At 39.2% G+C, this 22,994-nt stretch overlaps 1 protein-coding gene across 3 annotated transcripts in view; it reads left to right on the forward strand.

Moving 5' to 3' along the window:
• MYLK (myosin light chain kinase) overlaps positions 1-22,994 on the forward strand; it is a 392,661-nt gene that overhangs the window by 212,525 nt on the left and 157,142 nt on the right. For 2 of the 3 annotated variants that reach the window (XM_063288774.1, XM_063288777.1), the window contains exon 2: positions 8,242-8,411. The exons of the other annotated variant lie outside the window; for it this stretch is intronic. In XM_063288774.1, the coding sequence (XP_063144844.1) occupies positions 8,250-8,411 (162 nt within the window). In that variant the 5' untranslated portion in view covers positions 8,242-8,249. The remainder of the gene's footprint in view (positions 1-8,241; positions 8,412-22,994) is intronic. 3 annotated transcript variants of the gene reach the window in all.

Here is a 22,994-nt window from a genome sequence, read left to right on the forward strand (position 1 = left end):
ATTGTTCTGTGCTGCATTTTCAAAAGTTCTTCATTCTTCAGAAACCTATTTGCATTCTCTCTCTCTCTCTCTCTCTCGCTCTCTCAGAATAAAAAGGCTGTGCTGGTAGGCATTTGTTTTCCCACCAGAGGAAATGCTTGCTGCATCCTCTGCTTCCCAGCTCCTGCTTTGTTTTTCATGTATTGCTTAAAACCCTCTTCCCACACAGTCCCTCAACCTTCCCAGTTCAATAGCATGCTGCTGTGATTCTTTCTGTTGAGAAAAGAACACAAATTCAGTTTGGCTGCAATGCTGCTCTTACAGAGTTTGCTAAAATGTTGTCTTCACAGGGTTTGCTCTGACAAAGCAGTTTCACTAACAGCCCTGGAATTTTCTGGCAATCCTCAGCCCAAATAAGGCGATCTCGCTTAATTTCTGAGATTTGGCTCAGAAATAGGTGATACTATCTGCTGAAGCCAGAGTAATAAAACCTAGATTAAATACTTTCTTCAGTTAGTGCAAGTTGTTCATATCCAGAACCTACAGTATGTTTAACCCAAGACATACAGATATTTCACGTGTCTGGGTGTGTGATTATTATTTTTTTGTACCACCACTGTATTGATGCATGGTGCCAGACCAACACCAAGCATATGGAAACAAAACTCCAATTGTATTACAAGCACAAAAACAAATGTAAAGGCGAAGCTGTGTTAGATTTCAGTATGTTGAACTGTGCTTAGTATAAAGCAGATACCAGATTACAGGAAGGAATGCTGGGGATATTGAAGATAAAATCCTAGAAAGGGAATACTGTATATCTTAAACATTTAATAATGGAAACTGAGGGTAACAGCAGCCAGATTTACTGATGCTTCCATTTTTTCTGACTCCTGTAGAATGTGTTGTTTATTAGAATTGAAACTGGTTATTAAAAATATTCAGTATTTGCAACTTATTTTCAAATGTTTCCAAATCTTTCTATAGCAATATTGTAAGAATAAATATAGAATAAACTGCAAGAATGTATTGTAAGAATAAATGTTGTAAGAATAAATATTGTAAGAACATACTGTATACTGTAACTAAGGAACAGCTCTACAGTACTGTTACTAATCGTTGTATGCCGCCCAGAATTGCCTTGTGTGAGATGGGTGGCCATATAAATGTGAGCAATAACTGAAATGAATACATAAATATGCTCACCCGAAGCTGTTAAAGTGGTTATCAAGATCCCATGAGCAAGGAATAATAAGAAAGAACAACACAAAAGAAGGGAAACTAAACTATGTTTTAAACATAGTTTTAAAAGATGCTGCAGATTATCCATGTCAGTATCTGAGTATTTTACCCAGTATATTTAAATTTGGTATTTATTTGTGCATTGTTTATGCATTTATTTATGCATTGTGGTTTTCTATATTGATACTATCAATCACCCTCTCTTTAATTACACACAAACATACACTATAATCAACAATAGTCAGCTCATAATATACTAAACAATGAAAATACAACACGAAAGGTGGGATCTGGATACTGTACAGAAACATTGACAAAAACACATCCAACAAAATGCTCCATCCATCTTAATCCAAGGCCTGGGAGGACAACCAGTTCTTCAAGGCTTTATAGGTAGGAAGCACACAAATTTCCAGGGGGGTCTCATTCCAGAGGGCAGGTGCCAAAACAGAGAAGGCATACTTCCAGTGTCCCAATAGATGGCAGTGTTTAATCAAAGGAATTCAGAGCACACCAACACTGTTGGCTCATATTGGCTGGGCAGACATCATAGGAGATAGGTGGTCCCTTAAATAGCCTGGCCCTATGCCATGTTGGGCTTTATAGGTGCTAACCAGCACTTTGAATCATACCTGGAAACATACTGCCAACCAGTTTAGCTCACAAATCGGAGATGTCACATGGGCTTACCAAGGCATGCCCATCACTGCCCGCAGTGCTGCATTCTGAATCATTCCAAGTGATTTTTCAAGGACACCCCCATGTACATCACATTGCAGTAGTCAAGCTGTGAGGTGACTAGGGGATCACTGAAGTAACTTATGAATAGCATGTTGTTTTACACCATAATGAAAGTACAATACAGTAACTGTGATGTAAACATAACGTGACTAGGTTTAGGCTTCTAAAAGTATGATTACTAACGTCAACAGAGCCACATTTCCACATAATATTACCACGGTTGTCCACTATGGAAGCATTGTTGCCTGTGATTAGAACGGCCCACTAGGCAGCTTCATCTGCCAAAAATCCAAGAAACGATGCCACTTCAGTATGATCCATGGAAAATTCAGCTGGCCTCCTGGACATATATAGTCTGGGACTGTGAATGTGGGATATGAAAACCTTGAAAAGATCCTGTGTTCCACTGAACTTTCTAGTAGAAATCCTGGAGCGCAAAATAATAAAGCTGGGGGAGCAGGAACAGAAGTACTTGATCCATTTTCTGTAACATCTGAATAGCAGCATTATTCAAGCTAGTAATCTGTGCACCTGTTGCTGGTGTTGGAGTAAGGCATCAGCAACCTGTTCAGCCGTCAGTGGAGTTCCCCTTGGGACAACTGCCATGGTCTAGGTCTACAGCATGAAACTAGGTAGCCTCTTTTATAGTGGAGGATACCAAGTTTCCAAGATTGATGTCAAGCCCTAACAGCAGGGCATGTCCGGAGAGTCATCTCTCACGTGGATTTTCTTTAAATAGATTTAATATCAAGAAATTCAGGGTTAGGATACAGAATCTTGGAAACCGGATAAGCAAAATTCCCATCCTTATCTATGAGTGAATTAATTAAGGTAGGATCTTCCTGGGTTGTTTGAACATTTTTTTTCCAGACTGAAAGATTAACTGCCATTTCTCCAGATAAGCGTGACATCAAAACATCTATCTACTCTTTGTTAGTGATGTTTTGAAATACTCTCTTTCTCAGTCTCAATTAGTTGTCTTACGATATTGACAGTAGTGCTCTGTGAACTACTCGATGATCTCTCCCAGAAGCATCATGTGGATGTTAGACAGCAAGGCAGAGAGGATTGGCCCCTGCGTAAGTACGATACCCCAGATAGCTTTTGGAAACAATATGATCACAGTCTGTAAGCAAGAAAGGTGTAAAATATATATTTGGGGTGAAATATATAGCAACACAATCTTAATACTTGTTTTGAACTCATCTGCTATAAATGCAAGTTATTGTCAATGAATAAAAGTAGAGAGAACTACAGGTAGTCCTTGCTTAATGATGGTAATTAGGACTGGCAACTCCATTGCTAAGAGGCACAGTCATAAAGTGTGACGTCATGTGACTGCACTGACTTACAATGGCAGTTGCGGCAGTTCCGGTTGCTGTCGTTAAGCAAATCCCACATGGTCTCAGCATCCCACTGTCATGTGATTGCCATTTGTGACTTTCTGCTGGCTTCCCCATTGATTTGCTTGTCAGTGGCAGTGAAGGTCACAAATGGCGATCACATGACCATGGGACACTCTGACCATCATAAATGCAAGCTGGTTGCCAAGTGCCTGAATTGCAGCCATGTGACTGCAGGGACATTGTGATGGCTGTAATTACGAGAAACAGTCATACCTCATTCAAAGCTGTTGAAACTTCGAATGGCAGCTGAACGAGTGGTTGCTGAGCAAGGACTACCTGTTCAACTAATTTAAAAATCTGCATGATATACAAATGAAGAATGCAGAAATTGAGAACACAGTCCTTTGTTGTTTATTCGTTTAGATGCTTCCGACTCTTCGTGACTTCATGGACCAGCCCACGCCAGAGCTTCCTGTTGGTCGTCAACACCCCCAGCTCCCCCAGGGACGAGTCCGTCACCTCTAGAATATCATCCATCCACCTTGCCCTTGGTCGGCCCCTCTTCCTTTTGCCCTCCACTCTCCCTAGTATCAGCATCTTCTCCAGGGTGTCCTGTCTTCTCATTATGTGGCCAAAGTATTTCAGTTTTGCCTTTAATATCATTCCCTCAAGTGAGCAGTCTGGCTTTATTTCCTGGAGGATGGACTGGTTTGATCTTCTGGCAGTCCAAGGCACTCTCAGAATTTTCCTCCAACACCACAGTTCAAAAGCATCGATCTTCCTTCGCTCAGCCTTCCTTATGGTCCAGCTCTCGCAGCCATATGTTACTACGGGGAACACCATTGCTTTAACTATGCGGACCTTTGTTGTCAGTGTGATGTCTCTGCTCTTAACTATTTTATCGAGATTGGTCATTGCTCTTCTCCCAAGGATTAAGCGTCTTCTGATTTCCTGACTGCAGTCAGCATCTGCAGTAATCTTCGCACCTAGAAATACAAAGTCTTTCACTGCTTCTACATTTTCTCCCTCTATTTGCCAGTTATCAATCAAGCTGGTTGCCATAATCTTGGTTTTTTTGAGGTTTAGCTGCAACCAAGCTTTTGCACTTTCTTCTTTCACCTTCATCATAAGGCTCCTCAGTTCCTCTTCACTTTCAGCCATCAAAGTGGTATCATCTGCATATCTGAGATTATTAATGTTTTTTCCAGAGATGTTAACTCCAGCCTTGGATTCCTCAAGCCGAGCTTGTCGCATGATGTGTTCTGCATACAAGTTGAATAGGTAGGGTGAGAGTATACAGCCCTTCCGTACTTCTTTCCCAATCTTAAACCAGTCCGTTGTTCCGTGGTCTGTTCTTACTGTTGCTACTTGGTCGTTATACAGATTCTTCAGGAGGCAGACAAGATGACTTGGTATCCCCATACCACTAAGAACTTGCCACAATTAGTTATGGTCCACACAGTCAAAGGCTTTAGAATAGTCAATAAAGCAGAAATAGATGTTTTTCTGAAACTCCCTGGCTTTTTCCATTATCCAGCGGATATTGGCAATTTGGTCTCTAGTTCCTCTGCCTTTTCTAAACCCAGCTTGTACATCTGGCAATTCTCGCTCCATGAACTGCTGAAGTCTACCTTGCAGGATCTTGAGCATTACCTTACTGGCATGTGAAATGAGTGCCACTGTTCGATAGTTTGAACATTCTTTAGTGTTCCCCTTTTTTGGTATGGGGATATAAGCTGATTTTTTCCAATCTGATGGCCATTCTTGTGTTTTCCAAATTTGCTGGCATATAGCGTGCATTACCTTGACAGCATCATCTTGCAAGATTTTGAACAGTTCAGCTGGGATGCCGTCGTCTCCTGCTGCCTTGTTATTAGCAATGCTTCTTAAGGCCCACTCAACCTCACTCTTCAGGATGTCTGGCTCTAGCTCACTGACCACACAGTCAAAGCTATCCCCGATATTGTTATCCTTCCTATACAGGTCTTCTGTATATCCTTGCCACCTTTTCTTGATCTCTTCTTCTTCTGTTAGGTCCTTGCCATCTTTGTTTTTGATCATACCCATTTTTGCCTGGAATTTACCTCCCGTGTTTCTAATTTTCTGGAAGAGGTCTCTTGTCCTTCCTATTCTATTGTCTTCTTCCACTTCTGCGCATTGCTTGTTTAAAAATAATTCCTTATCTCTTCTGGCTAACCTCTGGAATTTTGCATTTAATTGGGCATATCTCCCCCTATCACTGTTGCCTTTTGCTTTCCTTCTTTCTTGGGCTACTTCTAGTGTCTCAGCAGACAGCCATTTTGCCTTCTTGGTTTTCTCTTTCTTTGGGATGTATTTTGTTGCCGCCTCCTGAACAATGTTGCGAACGTCTGTCCATAGTTCTTCTGGGACCCTATCTACTAAGTCCAGTCCCTTGAATCTATTCTTCACCTCCACTGCATATTCCTTAGGAATATTAGTGAGTTCATATCTAGCTGATCTGTGGGTCTTCCCTAATCTCTTGAGTCTGATCCTAAATTGTGCAAGAAGTAGTTTGTGATCGGAACTACAGTCAGCTCCAGGTCTTGTTTTTACCGACTGTATAGATGTCCGCGACCTTTGGCTGCGAAGGATGTAGTCAATCTGATTTCGGTGTTGTCCATCTAGTGAAGTCCATGTATAAAGCCGCCTCTTAGGTTGTTGGAAGAGAGTGTTTGTTATGCAGAGTGAGTTGTCTTGGCAAAATTCTATCAGCCTATGTCCTGCTTCGTTTTGTTCTCCCAGGCCATGCTTACCTGTAATTCCAGGTGTCATTTGACTGCCCACCTTAGCATTCCAGTCTCCCGTGATGAAAATAACATCTCTTTTAGGCGTGTTGTCCAGTAGGTGCTGCAGATCCTCATAAAACTGCTCTACTTCAGCTTCTTCAGCATCTGTGGTTGGGGCGTATATTTGGATCACTGTGATGTTAGATGGCTTGCCCTGAATTCGAATTGAGATCATTCTATCGTTTTTTGGATTGTATCCAAGCACTGCTTTAGCCACTTTAGTATTAATTATGAAGGCTACTCCATTTCTTCTGTGGTCCTCTTGTCCACAGTAGTAGATCTGGTGGTCATTTGATGTGAAGTGGCCCATTCCAGTCCATTTCAGTTCACTGATGCCCAAAATGTCTATCTTTAATCTTGACACCTCACCAATAACCACATCCAATTTGCCCTGGCTCATAGATCTTACATTCCAGGTTCCAATGGTGTGTTGATCCTTAGAACATCAGATTCGCCGTTCACCACCAGCACCGTCGGCCGCCAGCCATCCTTTCAGCTTTGAGCTAGCTGCGTCATCACGTCTGGGGCTAGTTGAGCTCATCCTCTGTTCCTCCCCAGTAGCATTTTGACCATCTTCTGACCTGGGGGTCTCATCATGGTATACTGACATATCTCTGGTTGTACTAATCCATTTAGTTTTCGCGGCAAGAATACTGGGGTGGGTTGCCATTACCTTCCCCAGGGATCGTATTTAGTCTGACCTCTCTGTCATGACCTTCCCGTCTTGGGTGGCCCTTCACGGTTTAGCTCATGGCATCATTGAGGTGCTCAAGCTCCAGCACCACGAGAAGGTAATGATCCTTTGCTGAAGTTCATTAATATACATATAAACATTTACATTTTAAAAAATTCAGTGCCTATTTCCATCAAGCTGGAACCAATTACCATATTTTCCATGGAAATATCACTTTGAATTATACAAATTCGAATAATGTGATCATTTGGTGGGATTCATTATCCACACTAATTGGGACTTAGCTGTAGCCAGTTATCAAGTTAGCACTGTTCTGATACAGGCCCAGTGCTGCAAAACAGTTACAGTACAGCTTAGGGTCAGTAACATAAGTCAACAGGGATAGGTTTGTAAGATTTTAGGCTGCTTTGCTTAACTCATTTTTGGTATTCATGTCTGTATCTTCTATCACCCTTAACCATTGCGTACATGTGCCTATTTCTGTGAACAGTAAATACAATATAGAACTCATTTGAGAATTTTAGTTAAGCTGGAGTTTCATTCATACTGCCAAAGCTCACCAGAGAAGGGAAACCGTCCCTCTGGGCTACTCACCACTTAATTTTCCTGGGTTCTGGTTTTCACCACACACTTCATGGAAGGACAAATCACTAGTTTTCTTGCTTTGCTGTGTTTGTACTTCTTGAAGTGGAATTTCCCCCTGTTTGATGCATATGTCTTGGCCATTATATTTTATGAAGTCCATATATACGGAAAATACTCTGAACAACTATTCTGAAATCTGGATTTTTGTTCATTCACCTACAGTATTTTGAGGCTTGCTCTTCCTAAATAGTTTATAGAATCATTCTTGTTAGTACTGCTATAAGGACCATAAAAATGAAGATATACCACTTTACAATCACACATTTGCCTAAATGAATAGATGTGTTTATTATTGTACTTCTAAGAACTTATTAAAGAACAGTGCAATATATTTTGAGCTTGATAGATTTTTTTAAAAGTAACTTTGTAATCACTGTTTTATATGTTCTTTCACCATTTTCTCAGCTTTCCAGACAAAAGAAAGATTATGTTTTTTTATCTTTGATTTTCAGTCTCTTGTAGAATCGGCTGGTCTGGAGGTCCAAGAAGGCTCCAAGTAATTATATTATTGTCTTGGAAGTTCAGTATCTTACTATTGGGCATTATCTAGTCATAATTTAGTGATTTCGGTTCCTACTTAAGTAAATGGAACTTTATTTGTAAATATCTTATGCACATGCATGTCTTCTCAGAAGAAAGTCCCATCAGATTCAGTGTTTACTTTTAACTAAATCTATTACAGCTTGCAGGTTTAAGTGACTGGATTGTACTTCTGATAGAACTATTATAAATTGTTAAGCTAATATTTGCATTCTCTTTTCTTTTCCTTTTTTTTTTGCTTCTGAAGCTCGTAACATGGGGGATGTAAAACTGGTATCTACTCAGATCTCCAAAGCCACCTTGACTTTGAACCATTCTTCTCTAAGACCTCCAGCTTCAACAGAAGCACCAGCATTTATTCTACCTCCACGGAATATTCAGGTGCCAATTGGAGGCACAGCAAAGTTTGAAGGACAGGTAACCAGAGCTATACTATACTATATTACAATCTGCTCTCTGGTAGTCTGAAGAGAGCGGGGAAAGTGTGTGTCTATGTGTCTGTTTGTGTTTCTATGTATGGGAGTCTTCTGTGTGTGTACAAGAGAGAGGAAGAAAGAATGGTATATGTAGTTTTACAGGTACTTAATGTGTTCCTCCTCCTCCTCCTCCTCCTCCTTGTTATTTTGTGCCTTTGAGTCAGTGTTGACTCCTGGCAACTGCCTGAACTAGTCCCTGCAGTTTTCTTGGCAAGATTTTGGAAGCAGTTTGCCCTTGCCTCCTTCCTAGGGCTGAGAGAGAGTAACTGGCCCAATGTCACCCTGTGCCTCAGGCAGGACTTAGGTTTCTAGCCTGGAGCTTTAACCATTATACCAAACTGGCTCTCTTAATGTGAATTAATCATTATTAATTCAGTTAATGTAAATTTCATTTTTATTCTCTTTTGATTCCATCCTTTTTGGGAGGTATGGTTTCTGTTTTATTTAGGTTCTGTTTTATTTAGATTCGTTTTAGGTTATCTATTTTTCCTTTGCTAATTTATGCATGAGGATTGTAGGATGCAAGCTCCTCAGTTCTTTTGGCCTCAGCCATGCGACTCTGAAGGCCTCATTCCAAAAGTGTTAGCAATTTCACCTTTTGGATAAACAAAATCTAGGGATCTTCTCTGGATTCTTCTAAGCACTACCAGCTGTTAACAAAATGTACTTGGTTCTCTCACTTGTGAGTCATGCTTTGGGAATAAGCTCTTGGAATGGATCTTCATCCAAAGTTTTTTCCTCATATCTCAAAAGATTCCATTCAGGATCCCTGTCAGCCCTTTGAGGTAGACCCAGTCAGGAAACAGACTCCACAAGAATGCTGGAATTCTGCTTCATTATAGTAGCAGAATCTTGGAAACCTGACTGTGTTTTTGTTTCTCTCCCTCTTATAACCCAGGAAGTTAAGGCAGAGTCAGTTTGAATTTCTTTTTAATGCTTCCTTTGTTTCCTGGGTTTAAAACATGTTTTTGTAATTGTTGCCACATAGTGTCTCCAAGGTCATCTCTGTGGCTCTCCACAATCCCCTTCTCTTGCTGGTGGTTCCCAGGACTCTGCAGTTTTGTTATTGGTATCAGGAAAATCACTCATTAAACAGGAGGAAACTACTAAAAGACCTGACCCACCCAGCTTTGATTAGGACAAAAAGAAAAAGAATACAGGTCCTCCATACCTCCACCCAATATTTATTTATTTATTTATTAATCAAATTTATCACTGCCCATCTCCCAAAAGGGACTCTGGGCAGTTTACAATAAAACATAAATAAAAATGTAAAACTGTAAAACACTATAATACATAATACAATAAATATAACAAATACCTCGATGGCTGGAAGTTCTTTATGATTTGCAGGCAGAGCTGGGTCCTTCTAAGAAACTAACCATCCCCAGGAATGGCTACTCTCTCTCCCGCCCCAGGCATAATTACAGAACCAGGTCTTTAGCTGTTTCCTAAAGTCCAGGAGGGAGGGAGCCAATCTCACTTCTGGGGGAAGGATATTCCAAAGGGCAGGGGCTATTGCAGAGAAGGCCCGCCTCCTGGACCCCGCCAGATGGAATTCTCTTGCAGAAGGGGTCCGTAGCATGCCCTTTCTGCACGACCGGGTGGGATGGGCTGATGTGATGGGGAGGAGACAGTCCCTTGGGTAACCTGGACCCGTGCCATATAGGGCTTTAAAGGTGATAACCAACACCTTGAATTGGACCCGGAAACATACTGGCAACCAATGCAGCTCGTGGATTTATAAACCAACCAATATTGGCCCCATATCTGTGGATCCTTTATTCTGCCAATCCCTCCATCTTTAGCTTGCTGGCAACTAAGTTCTTGATTTGCCAATTCAGGCCATTCACTCTCCTTTGAGTCCTTCTGAAGACATTCATGATAGACCTCTGCTAAGATCTCACTCTCCATCTAGAAGCTCTCCTTTATCTCAAGACTGTTGGGCCCAAAGTTGATGCCTTCCCAACCATTCCACCTTTGAGGAATGTCTGTTCCCAAATTTCCTCAGTTCTGTGGTAGGTCTTCATCCATCATTGTCTTCTAAGATTAGACTTTGGACAGCTCATCCCTGGGCCAGTCTATTCCTATATGCTCCCTTGAATAGTCCTTGATATGATGATATAGCCCACTAAATTCTCTAATCCTCTGATGCCTAGCCAAAATGGCCATGGCGAGCACTTTTCTGAGACCAGATCCAACCATGTCCCACCATACTTTGAGGAATGTATTGGAGAGTTGAGGATAGGTGGGAGGTGAAATTATGCTAAAGGAATCTACCAATCACTTTTCATAACTGCTCTTGGTTTAACTGGAAAAACATCTCTATCTTGCCATTACCAAGGCAGCACAGTTTATGCCAATATGCTTTTCTGCCAGTTTGAAGACTGAAGATATGTATGTTAAAACATCAGTGAAGAAAAGCCCAATATGCAATTCCCTTAGCTTTCTGACCAAATTAATGCATCTTTGTAGGTTACTGTCATAAAAAATGGCTGTGAGAATGTTAAAATATAAAATGAAGCACAGTGCCAATAAAGAAAAATGCTTTGAATTCACAAAAATTAATTGAAGGTACATGTATGGAATAGTTTCTAGAGGTACTATTAAGTCTGAATGTGCCCACAATTGGCCTGTAGATGAATCCTTTCTATCTGTAGAAAATTAACACTGGCGTTAAAATTAAATACCAAGAGAGGAGTTTGCTAGAGGCTTTTATTCTTCTGAATTTTCCCTGGAAATGGCACCTAGCTGTGGAGAAAGAAAGAACAAAATCTGGGTGCAATCTTTCAGGACGCAGGAAAAAATCTAACCTAACCTTCTGAGCGCAGTGGCTATATAGAGTGGCACTGGGGTTCAGTTGTATTTTATTTGCTCAAGCTTTGACTGGTTTGCCTGGTTTCCTTCAAACTTACTTTTCTCTGAGGTCTAATCCCTGTTTTACAGTGTGGAAGTGTTTACCTATTCTTCCTTTGTCCACAATCTTTCTTTTGAAATGTAATTCTTTAAGTCTAACATTCATCTGTATTTGCTGTTGTGTGTTCTTAATAACATTCTAAATACTATTTTAAACAGGTGTTTTGGGCTGCCAATTTGTGTCTTGTGGGTTTGTAACCTGGTAACATGCCTTGGAAAGCCTAATTTCCTCCAGACTGACCACCAGACATCAGATTTAGTGTATACTTTTGTTTTTCGATTAGCAGAAAGGGAGTGGCATTTTCCTTCTTTTGTCCTTGTTCCTATAAACTCCTGTGACCTCTGGGTGCAACAAATACCAGCAGAAAGCATTAATTGCTGCCTTATCCTTAATATTCTGGTAGAATGGGCAGACCTAGTAATAAAAGACTGCCTTCAAGTATCAGTTAAAATTGCAAAGATGTTCACGAAATATATCAAGGGCAGTTTAATTCAGTGGTCTGTATATTTTAGATTTCATAAGTCCAGCCCCTGTTAAGATTGATTATTTCTCTAAAACTATTCTATGGTTTCTTTTGTTTCATCCTTTTTAATTTTTATCTATATGTTGAAAAAAAATAATAAAGCTTTTTAAGAGATTATTTGACACTTTTCATATTACATACTTTCCATGTATTAAAAAAAATAGTGATTCATTCCTGTCTCTTCCAAATTAAAATACTTCAGCTCTGTTGTGAAAAAGAAGCAAGCAGCAGGCCTTCCTTGACAGTAATTCTTCCACATGTGAAGTCTTCCTTTTTTTAAGAGAGTAGAATCTGTTGGTACCGAAATCTCAGGAACATATGGGGTCATAATTATACTCCAATGATTTTTTTTTTCCTGTTTGGATATTAGGGATTACCCATTTTGGACTCTTAATACATCATTCCAAAACGTTGCATGGTTTGTCAAACTGAGACAAAAAAAAGTTGTGAAATACTAGCTGATGGGAAAAGGGGTGGATCATTTATATAAGATTCTCTGTTTCTGAACTAGTTCTGGTGTCAGCACACAATAAACAATAGACTTTCAACTTTGCCTCATTATCTCCCAATATTGGCACAGATGATTAGGTGAGAAAACGGTGATTAGCAACATAATTCATTAATTTGTGTTTCTTTGAGCAAAATTAAGCCTGTACGATATGGTTACCTACTAGCTAGAATTTTATTGAGCCCTTTTACTTTGCTTTGACAGGGATCATTTGAAGGATCAATATGGAGAGGGCTACCCATAAAACCGATCAATGTGGTGCATTCTCCTCTGCATTGTTGATGCTCACTGTGTAAAACAAAATAAATATAAGTGTGATATCTGAGGAAAAAATCACTCTGCTCCAATGAAAGCATTTTGGAAAAATCTTCAAATCAGCAGTTTAATTTTTATCATTTAGAATGGAAGCATGAAAAGGTATTGTTCATTACATTGAGGCACTTTGGAAGGATTCCATTTTCATCATTTATCTCTGTGTTAGTCTTTCTGGGGTGGGTGATGGCCTTGACTCTCTGTAAATCTGATGCTAGGCAAACAAAGCCAGCTTTACACACAGGGATTCTTTTCATGTCTACCAGGAAATGGGAAACCTTAACCTGAATTGTACCTTATATTGAGGCTGCATGTTATATTTGACTTTTTCAGAGACTGCCAATGGCCTCTCTGTATGAGGTAAGAAGATAGTGCATATATGGTGGGGTTTCCCCCCTTCTATTCCATTCATTGAAGTACAGTTTATTTTTTTTTCCCAAAATGTTAACGTGGTGGGTTTATTTATTCTTTAATAAAAGGGCCAGAATCTTTAAAATGTCATCCTATTTGTCAAAAAACAGTAAAGAGTACCATCGGACTCGTTAAGGTATCTGTGAATCTTTTTTGTTTCTGTTTAGGAAAAGCAGAGAAATCCCAGGTAGCAAATGCCAGATTTAACAGTCTTTCCACTGGGGTGATTTTCATTTTGTGCCTTCCTTCTTGCAGAATAAGTAATGTATCTGTCTAAATTACAAAAATGTAAAAGTTGGAATTACAATGAGCTAATACCCTGGCAGTAGTTAATGGAAGGGAATCTGTTAGAAAGATGGTGGTGATGAGGGCTAGTGGCATGGGCCATGCTGGGCTGGGCTGAAGGAAGGAGGGGAGAGGGGGACCAGTGTTCACTAGCTTTGTCTTGTTTGCTCAGTTTGAATTTTGTTTCATTTGAAACCTAGATCAACTAAAACAATCTGAGTTTTTGTTCAGTTGAAGCATGGCTGGCCGGAAACAATTTGGCATAACCTCTGATGCATAATGGTTTTGTTCTGCATTCAGAATAAAATATTTTTCCTGTTTTGTATATTCTCCTATTGTTTGTTTGTTTGTTTGTTTAAATCTATAGGGCTGTCAGTCTTGCAAACATGACTCTGGGCAGCTAACACAAATTAAAAACAAAAGCAAAAAATGTAAAATGGCCACTAAAAAGCCATATAATCAACCAAGTGTCCACCACATATGATTTGCTGTTTTCATGTAGGCTATAGGTCAGACTTGTAGAGGGGAAAGGCCCAGATTGAAAGGCTGCAAAAACCTAGTTGGAGGCAGCACATTCTTCCTCGTGGTGGTGATGTTTGTAGACAGTGGATGGTTTTTCAAAAACTGCTGGGAGGCCACACAAGCCTGCTTGGCCAGCCACATAATAGGTAGGTTTGCTATAGATCATTTATCTGTGTTATGTGTACCTAATTGCTTATAGTCAGTGGTGTCTGCAGGGGGTCAGAAAAGTCAAGATGGCAGCAGTAAATGTGTGGTCCAAACCCCACCCCTCTTTTCCTGTGGCAGGGCTTCCATTCCATTGATGCAACTGCCATCTTGATTTTTTTTTTTATCTCTTCCCCCCTGCAGGTGCCTCTGTTTACATAGCTCCTGATTTGACTTTTTAAATGTTTAGGTGAAGACCCATAACAGTCAGTCTGCTGTCTTTTGGGGAGTTTATCAAAAATATTGTCCAAGGGAACTTACAGTTTTTAGGAGCACAGTTCCTCATTGTTTTATACTTTGTGAGTTGCCCTGAGGGTTTTTATACTGGGTAGCTATAAATAAGTGACTCAGTAAATTCTAATGTTTCTAACTCCAGAACACTCATGGCAATCATGCTTGCTAAACAGCTATGATTACTTTGCAAGTGGCAACTTTAAAAAATACCACAAACTGTATCCCTGGTGAGCTGCAGTCAAAAAAGGAAATTTCTAGTACACTATTTCAGCATGCCCTCCAGATGTGTTCAACTAACCTTTCCATTTAAAATCTTTCTGCCTTTTGAATAACATGATAATAATTTCAGCCTTGCAAAGCTAAGTATAAACTTAGTTCTTGCATGGTAAGAACGCCATTTCTGGTTTTTAGTTGGACATGTACTTCTTAGAAGTAGCATGTTGGTTCATCAAAATTCCAATAAGGATATTATGTTTAAATTGTCTGTTTCAAAAGGTGACAAATTTACTGGAGATTTAAACTGATTTCCTCTTTGAAGTTTTCTAAAATGTGTGCTAACAGAAATTAAGGTTGCTGTTTCTACATTCTTGGGAAACTGCATGAAAATAGTTTATAAAGAAAAATATTCTTAGACCCCAAGAAAAATGGTCAACAAGATTTTGTAAACTCAGACAATGCTGATGCAAGGCTGAACCAGTAGAAAGAAGGGAAGGAACTTTTGAGAAAAAACAGTGCAGCAAATTTAGAGCCTATATATAAAGTCTAGGTTGAGAGATGGACTGACAGAATGTCAGTGTCCCCTGTTTCTGAAGAAACTTAAGAGGCTAGTCTGAGAACTGGGGCAGTGAATATGTGAATGGGTAAAGAATGTTGATTGAGGGAATGTGCAAAGTGATGTTAAAAACTTACTTTCCGTATGCAGGGATGGTTAAGTTTCTAGCATTGGGACTTGCCTCTCACCCCCAGTGCAATACTATATAACTACAAGTTTGGGAGATGATAGTTCTTTAGAGAGCCAGTTTGGAGTAGTGGTTAAGGCACCAGGCTAGAAACCGGGAGACCCTGAGTTCTAGTCCCGCCTTAGGCACAAAGCCAGCTGGGTGACCTTGGGCCAGTCCCTCTCTCTCAGCCCTGGGAAGCAGGCAAGGGCAAACCACTTCTGAAAAACCTTGCCAAGAAAATTGCAGGGACTTATCCAGGTAGTTACTAGGAGTCAAAAACCGACTCAAAGGCACACACACAAAAAAGGTCATGAATATGACATGCAGGAATGTCATGAGACAACAGATAGATGGTTGCCAGAGAGTGCCTTCCTGACAAGTCCTTTCTCACCAGGCTTACCAGTCTGATACAATAGAATGCTAAATGCAAGGTAACACAACATTCCAGGGTCTTGCATGAAGTCTGAATGTTCTTTTGGAATACACTGCATTTCAGAGGAGCGGTAGAGTTGCCAGGAGAGCAAAAGCCTCTGTGCAGAGCTCTGGCCTGATGCTTATTCTGCAGAGGGAATGACAGTGGAGAGAAGGGGGAAACACAGTGAGAGGTTACAGCATGATAGAGATTTACAAGCACCAGGCACTGTGCTGGAAGAGAAAGAAGATGGTCTGTTCTTCTTAGCTCACAGTGGCCACACTGTATTTTTTGTATAAAAAAGCAACTTGCAGCCTGCTGGTGTTTTGTAAACTGCACCATTTTCAGAGCAGTTTAAGAGAAGCTGATTTAAGGCAAGGAAACACCTTCCTTTCTTCCTGAATTAGAGTCACTGTCTGCAAAATGAAGCTCAGATTTGAGGAATTATGCAAAAGTAAGCAAGCTTATCCTTCCCATTAAAATAGGGTTTTAAAGTTGGTGGAGGGTTGCTTATTTTAAATGAAACAATTTTATATTAAATGATAAGATTCTTCAAGGATCACACAGGACGAGCAAAATGTGTTTGGAGGAGACTGTGATCACCCCTCATTCTCACAAAAATAACTTTGGGGGAGATGGGCTGTGACAGAGATTTGAAATATAAATAAACAAACAAACTTCGTAAGATATGTTAGGCTGGCAGATAATGACTGGACCAAAGACACCCAGTGAGTATTATGGTCAAGTATAAGCCTAACCTGGGTCTTTCCAGTCTTTCTCCTCCACTTTTACCATTATGCCACATCGGTCTCACTTGATCTGCATGTTCATGAAGTGCATAAATAAGTGGCACCATACTGAGGATTCTGTAATGCTTGAATGAGAAAATACAGATTCTAAAAAATCAGTAGGAAGGGTTTTTGCTCCCAGCAAGATTCCGTGTATTTCATCATATAGTTCATCTTGCTTGTATGAGGGTGGAAAATAGTAAGAGTTGTCTTGCTATTGACCGATTGTCTAAAATTATTTATTGTGATTAACAAAAAAGTAATCTCTATCTGCTGTTCATTCTAGGAATATGTGAATGGGTAAAGAATGTTGATTGAGGGAATGTGCAAAGTGATGTTAAAAACTTACTTTCCGTATGCAGGGATGGTTAAGTTTCTAGAATTGGGACTTGCCTCTCACCCCCAGTGCAATACTATATAACTACAAGTTTGATGTATATGTATACGTACACACTTGCTGTTTATTAGTTGTGTACAGAACATTGAAAGGATGTGGATGCTTTGAACAAATCAGCTCCTTGGAGCAAAAGCTTGAAGCTTCTGAGGGGGATAGCAGAGCGGAGTGCCTGTGCATACTCATTCTGCTCATATAAAACAGTTTTGGTATACAGTATATGCAGTGCATGTGCAGAAGCGACTTTTTTTTTTTTTACTTCAGGTCAAGGTGATTGGCCTTGCCTGAATGCCCCCTCAGCCACATGAGGCAAAACATCAAGACAGTTTGTATTTGCTTTCCACAACGTTCATATTCAATCTGAGGCACTGCATATTTTCCACGAGTCATCTTGCAACAGGACCTAAAAGCATGTTCATCCCTGCAGAATTACAACAGTGTATTTCATGAATGCGCATTAGCATGTGGTGGAAATGGCTGTTATGTGCCTTGTCCTCTGTGTACATAACACATATGTGTACATCATACAGAAGAACAAACATTGCTTTGAGAAACCCCACTAATGAGGGTTGGGAAGTTTTTGGAAACTGCTGGTTTGAAGGCAGAATACTGAGTTGTAGTCATTCTCAGCTGCAGCAGCTCTATTTTAACAGTGAGCTCGGAGTTTTACATGGGGGTTAAATGTATGTATGATTGTAGGTGGAAGTCACAGGGTTAGTAACTTATTTTCTAGTATCTCTCAGGTATCTACTTATGCAGTTATGTACAGTTTCATTTGCAATTTATGTTGCACACTAAAAATGATCCAGTAGAAATGTTAGTCACCACATCAAGTAGTACTAAAAGAGTGAAGCCATAGCCATCATACCAGTGATTATACAGGCAGTCCTTGCTTAACAACCATTCATTCAGTGATGGTTTGGACTTACAATGGTGCTCAAAAAAACTGACATATGACCAGAACTCACACGACTGTCACAGTGTCGCCATGGTCATGTGATCATGATTTGGGTGCTTGGCAAGTGGTTCACATTTATGACTGTTGCAGCATCCCATGGTCATGTGGTTGCCATTTTCAACCTTTCCAGCCAGCTTCTGGCAAGAAAAATCATTGGGGAACTGTGTGATTCACTTGACGACCACGTGGTTTGCTTAACACCTGTAGTGCTTTGCTTAATGACTGTTGCAAAAAAAGATCATAAAATTGGGTCAGATTCACTTAATGACCACTTTGCTTAGCAACCAAAATTCCAGTCCCAATTGTGGTTGTTAAGCGAGGACTACCTGTATTTTGGCAGAGGCATGTTTTAAAAAGCACAGAGACATCACAATACATTTTTGAAAACCATAAAGGCATATTTAGAAGATTTTTAACACAGTATATAGAGGTAGAAACAGTATCAGGAAGTGTGTGGTGGGGGAGTGTGTGGTGTGCTTTTTAGTGGGCCAGACACAATACCAGGATACTTTTGGATTGTGTTACTTGGAACTGTCTCCCACTTCATTCCAGTTTATTTGAATCTTGTAATTTTTCTATCATTAGAAAAAGAAAACTTTTGGAGAATAATGCTAAAACTGTAGTTTATCTGAGCAGAAATAATTCAAAGTGTATGTACTAAGTTACATTAGATCCTGAAAGAATTCAAGTTAATATGTTGTGATGACAAATGGTACCACTGACTTCTGCTCAACAGTCCTCCTGGATTTTCACAGATACATTAAAAACAGCAAGATAATTGTGAATAGTTTGCAGATACTGCTTGTTTTTTTGTCACTGGTCTTTGTCTTTTATAGATTAGTCATGAACAGTTTTCTGTTGTAAGTATCATACATATTAAATTGCTGTGAGCTTCTCCACTCAACCTTGCTAACAATTTTTCTTTTCTGTTTTTGTTTGGAAAAGCCATAGTTTCCATAGTGCTGGTTCACTACTTTTTTTAGTACTCCCAAATGTGCTTTAGAAGAAGAATAATTGTCCACATCCATCTGCCATTTTTCTCTACTATTACAATGTTTAATGATTTAAAGATTTCATTATGTAATGTGGGGAAGGATTGAAATCAGAGGGTGAGAGCGCTGGATTATATTGCCACACAGTTATCTGAGATGGGCTGGAATATAGATAAAATACAACAGATTGTGGTAATTTCTTCCAGTGCAAGAGTAGGGGCGTAACACATTCACCGGACAGCAATGGAAAGTATCCCACCATCTGTACGGACTGTTTTCTTTAGTGAAATTAGCCATAGGGTAGTGCCATAGGAAGAGGAAAAATTAATGTTAATAGAGTCTTAACATTCAGTCTTGATAAGAATAATTAAGTTGTGTTTATGAAATTAATTGAAACTGCTTTGATTGCCACTAGAAGACTGCTTTCTGTCCTGTTTCACAAATCAGGCAAGTAAGCAAAAGAGAGACAGAGCCTTCTTGATGGTCGTACCAAGCCTGAAGAATATCCCTAGCTATGGAGATTTGTTAGGCTCTTTTTTAAGAGTAGTTGAACATATTTTTATATATTCCATTATCTTTTAATGAAATATATCTGCACTTATCTGCAGTTTTTTAAAAAATCTCAGCCTGTTGAATTATGTTTCAGTGTTTACTAATGTTCAGCTACACAGTCTTCTTATTACACTGCACCACTTGAAGGTGGTGGGAGGGACATGTCCACTGGGGGTGCCTCAACTGTGCAGGGAGAGATCCGATTGCTACTTTGGGGAGTTGATAATTAACATTTGTTATTCCAAAAGGTCTTCAGGGTGATGCTGCACGATTGTATAATTCTATCTGGAGAAAAATGGCGGTTGTCAGTAGGAAACCATTTTTTCTAGGGGCACATCATATTTATCACACTTATTGGGGTGGAATTGTTATTAGAAAGAATGGCAATGGCAGAGTGTAGTCCCTCTTCTTGTGGATTTTGCATTACCTTTTAACCCTAGCATGGTTCCTCCAACATGGATGTTGGAGGATTTACTTATTTATTGCATTATATCCTGTATTTTCTCTTGAGAGCTCAGTAGCATATTAAGGAGAGGGGGGAAGATGTCCCCTCATCTGATTCTCACAAAAACAGTATTACGAGGTAGGCTGTCTGTGTGAGAGAGAGAAAGAGAGAGAGAGAATGTTTGGCCTAAATACCCTCAGTGAGCAATGTTGTCAAGTGGGAACTTGAACTTGCAACTCCTTGGTCCCAGTCCAACACCTTAGCCACTGTATTACACTATCAGTAAAGATACAAATATTTGGTCCAGAGAAGTTTGTTTATTGATTGATTTGATTGATTGGACTTATATGCTGATCTATTTATGAAACGTTCTACAAGTAACTAAGTGTAACATCAGGTTCCTAGTTATATTATCAGAGTCAACTGATAATTGAAAAGCATTCTTGATTGCTGGATTTTTTTTTTCTTGCTGTTTTGGATCACTTGGAGGGGGGGTTGCTCTAAATATGAAGCCTATTGTCTTCACATAATAATTTATTGGGATTATTCCAAACTAACTTATTTATTAGCACTGTTTGCATATGGGATAAGAAACTAAGCATCACCAGATGTGGAATTTCAAAATGTGATAGCTTTTTGTTGCAGTTGAAACTTGCATTTGATTATTTGAAATGCGTGAGTAGTTTTGAATGAATTTGATTTAATCTTTTCATTATTAGTTAATAAGCCATCTCAAATTCTAGACCAAACATTGTATAGTACTGGGGGCAATCTCTTTGTGATTCGTTAGCATATTCTGTTCCTGGCAAACATGCTGCACCTATGATGTGTTATTTTATATAATTTATATAATTTACTGTTCTTGCTGATATTTGATTGAAAACTGGAATTGATAGTTAAAGAATGTATGTTATACTTCATGATTGGTATACTTTACTGAATTCCATTCTTATTTCAGAAAAAAAGTCTCTGAATTCCCATTCTGGTGGCTGCCAGTTGAACTCTGCAGTTAAATTGAACAAGAAGTTTGTAATAATGTATGCTTAAAATAGTGACTGTACTCAGTCACTATCAAAAGGCAACAGTGATTATTTTGCTAGACAAATCCTGCATTCTGTTAATCCTAAATGGGTAATTTCTCAAATTCTTGAGGCAGAAATGCTTAGAACTGAAAATCACAATCTACTAAACCTGCCTTACAGCATAGTAGCCTCCAGATCTGCTAAAATTACAGTTTTCTCAAGGGTACCAAGAATTTATTAGGGCTACTCATTATCCATGAGGATGGTGCATTAACTTTGAAAAATTTGCTTCATAATCATGAATTACTGACTTCTGGAATAGAGGTGTTGTATTTCAAGATTAAAGTAAACTGTAAGCATGATAAAGAATCTTCTGCATTTTATGCTATGTTATAGTACAGTGCTTTTTTTGTGGGATAATTTTATTCTTTAGGAGTGATATTTAAAAGGTTTGTAGTGTTTGAAATACGACATTGATTTGACTTTATATGTTGGACTTGCTGCCTAACAGTGTCCTGTAATTCTTAACTACATGCTGCCATGCCATAGCACTCAATTACTTGCTTTCAGAAATTCATCACCCATGTATTTTAGATAGATCTTGGAAAAGCTTCTGCTGGTTTCAGAGTTAGATAAAAAGTAGTCTTAGTTGTGGATTTAAAATGTATCTGGATTCTTTCTTCATCTGATCAGATTATAAGCAGAAGGCCTGAATGCTATCCAGATAGAATAGATATAATAATGCTTGAGAAAGTGTTGTTTCTTGAGAATGCTTTTCTGTATGTGAATTTGTCCTTACAGTACAATCTTAAATATAGCTACTGTAATTCTCCTGGATGCCATTATATGTGAAGGGAGCATGATCACCTGCAAACTCAGGAGGTTCAGGGCAAATAATTCAATACACCTCAGTCCTAGATTTGCATATGTTTATACAGAAAGGCCTCTTTTTCAGTATCAGTACAATGTCCTAATTGAAGCCAAGAATAATCAAGTGACATAAACTTAATTCTACTTGAACATATACCATCCATTTAAGATCTTATTTGTTTTGAATTCTTGAATTCTCTCTGAATGTGTAGTGTTCATATAAAAAATAGACAAGAGTTAAAGCTCTGTGTTGCATAGCATTAGATAAGTTCATAAATCCATCACCCAACCATTGTTGAATATATTATTAAAGACAGATGTTTCTGCAGAGCCAAGAAGGCTTACCAGAAGAATTAATTTTAAATTTATGTGAAAACATACTGCAGTTTTGGAATGGGTCAATTGGCATCAAATTTGGGTGGCTGGTGGCTTGTCTTAGAATCACCTGACACTTTTATGGCAGAGTCACAATCCCTTTTAGTGTGAGGAGTTTGTTCTGTCTGAAATGTATTCCAAACTCCAAGTTTAAATGCAAAATTTACAGCAGAATAATTTATTTCTTTGTTCCAGTTTCCCAAGCACTGTATCAACAATTGAAGGTACAAAGAATGCAACAGTTAAGTTCCTAAACTATCCATTTATTTCTAATTTTCTTAGAAATAATTTGATTATGTTTTTAGATTAATCTGACTAGCTTCTCCCCTCAGACTGGAAGCTTGATGTTAGCTAAGTAAAAACACGTGGGAGAAAAAAATGGAACTATAGCGTATACATGAGGGAGGATCAAGTGATAGCCAAAGGAATCTGTAACTCAATGAAGATTTCATGCACTATGTTGCCATTGTAACAAAGGAAAAAGAGAGAGAAAGGTTAGAATGATACTTTCAGTCTCAAAGGAAAAGTAATACATATTGGGAAATAGCATCCAGCAGAGGAAAGGCACACTGGTTTGTAGCCTTGTCATTTAAAGCTAGACTGGATTATAAGAGAATTCCTATAAGGAACAAGCCAACACTAGGTTTAGTTAAATCACTTCCTTCTATTAAAGGTAAAGGTAAAGGTTTCCCTTGACGTAAAGTCCAGTCGTGTCCGACTCTAGGGGGCGGTGCTCATCTCCGTTTCTAAGCCTTAGAGCCGGCGTTGTCATAGACACTTCCGGGTCATGTGGCCAGCATGACGACTCGGAACGCCGTTACCTTCCCGCTGAAGCGGTACCTATTGATCTACTCACATT

Source organism: Candoia aspera, chromosome 1, assembly GCF_035149785.1.
Source record: "Candoia aspera isolate rCanAsp1 chromosome 1, rCanAsp1.hap2, whole genome shotgun sequence".
Lineage (NCBI taxonomy): Eukaryota > Metazoa > Chordata > Lepidosauria > Squamata > Boidae > Candoia > Candoia aspera.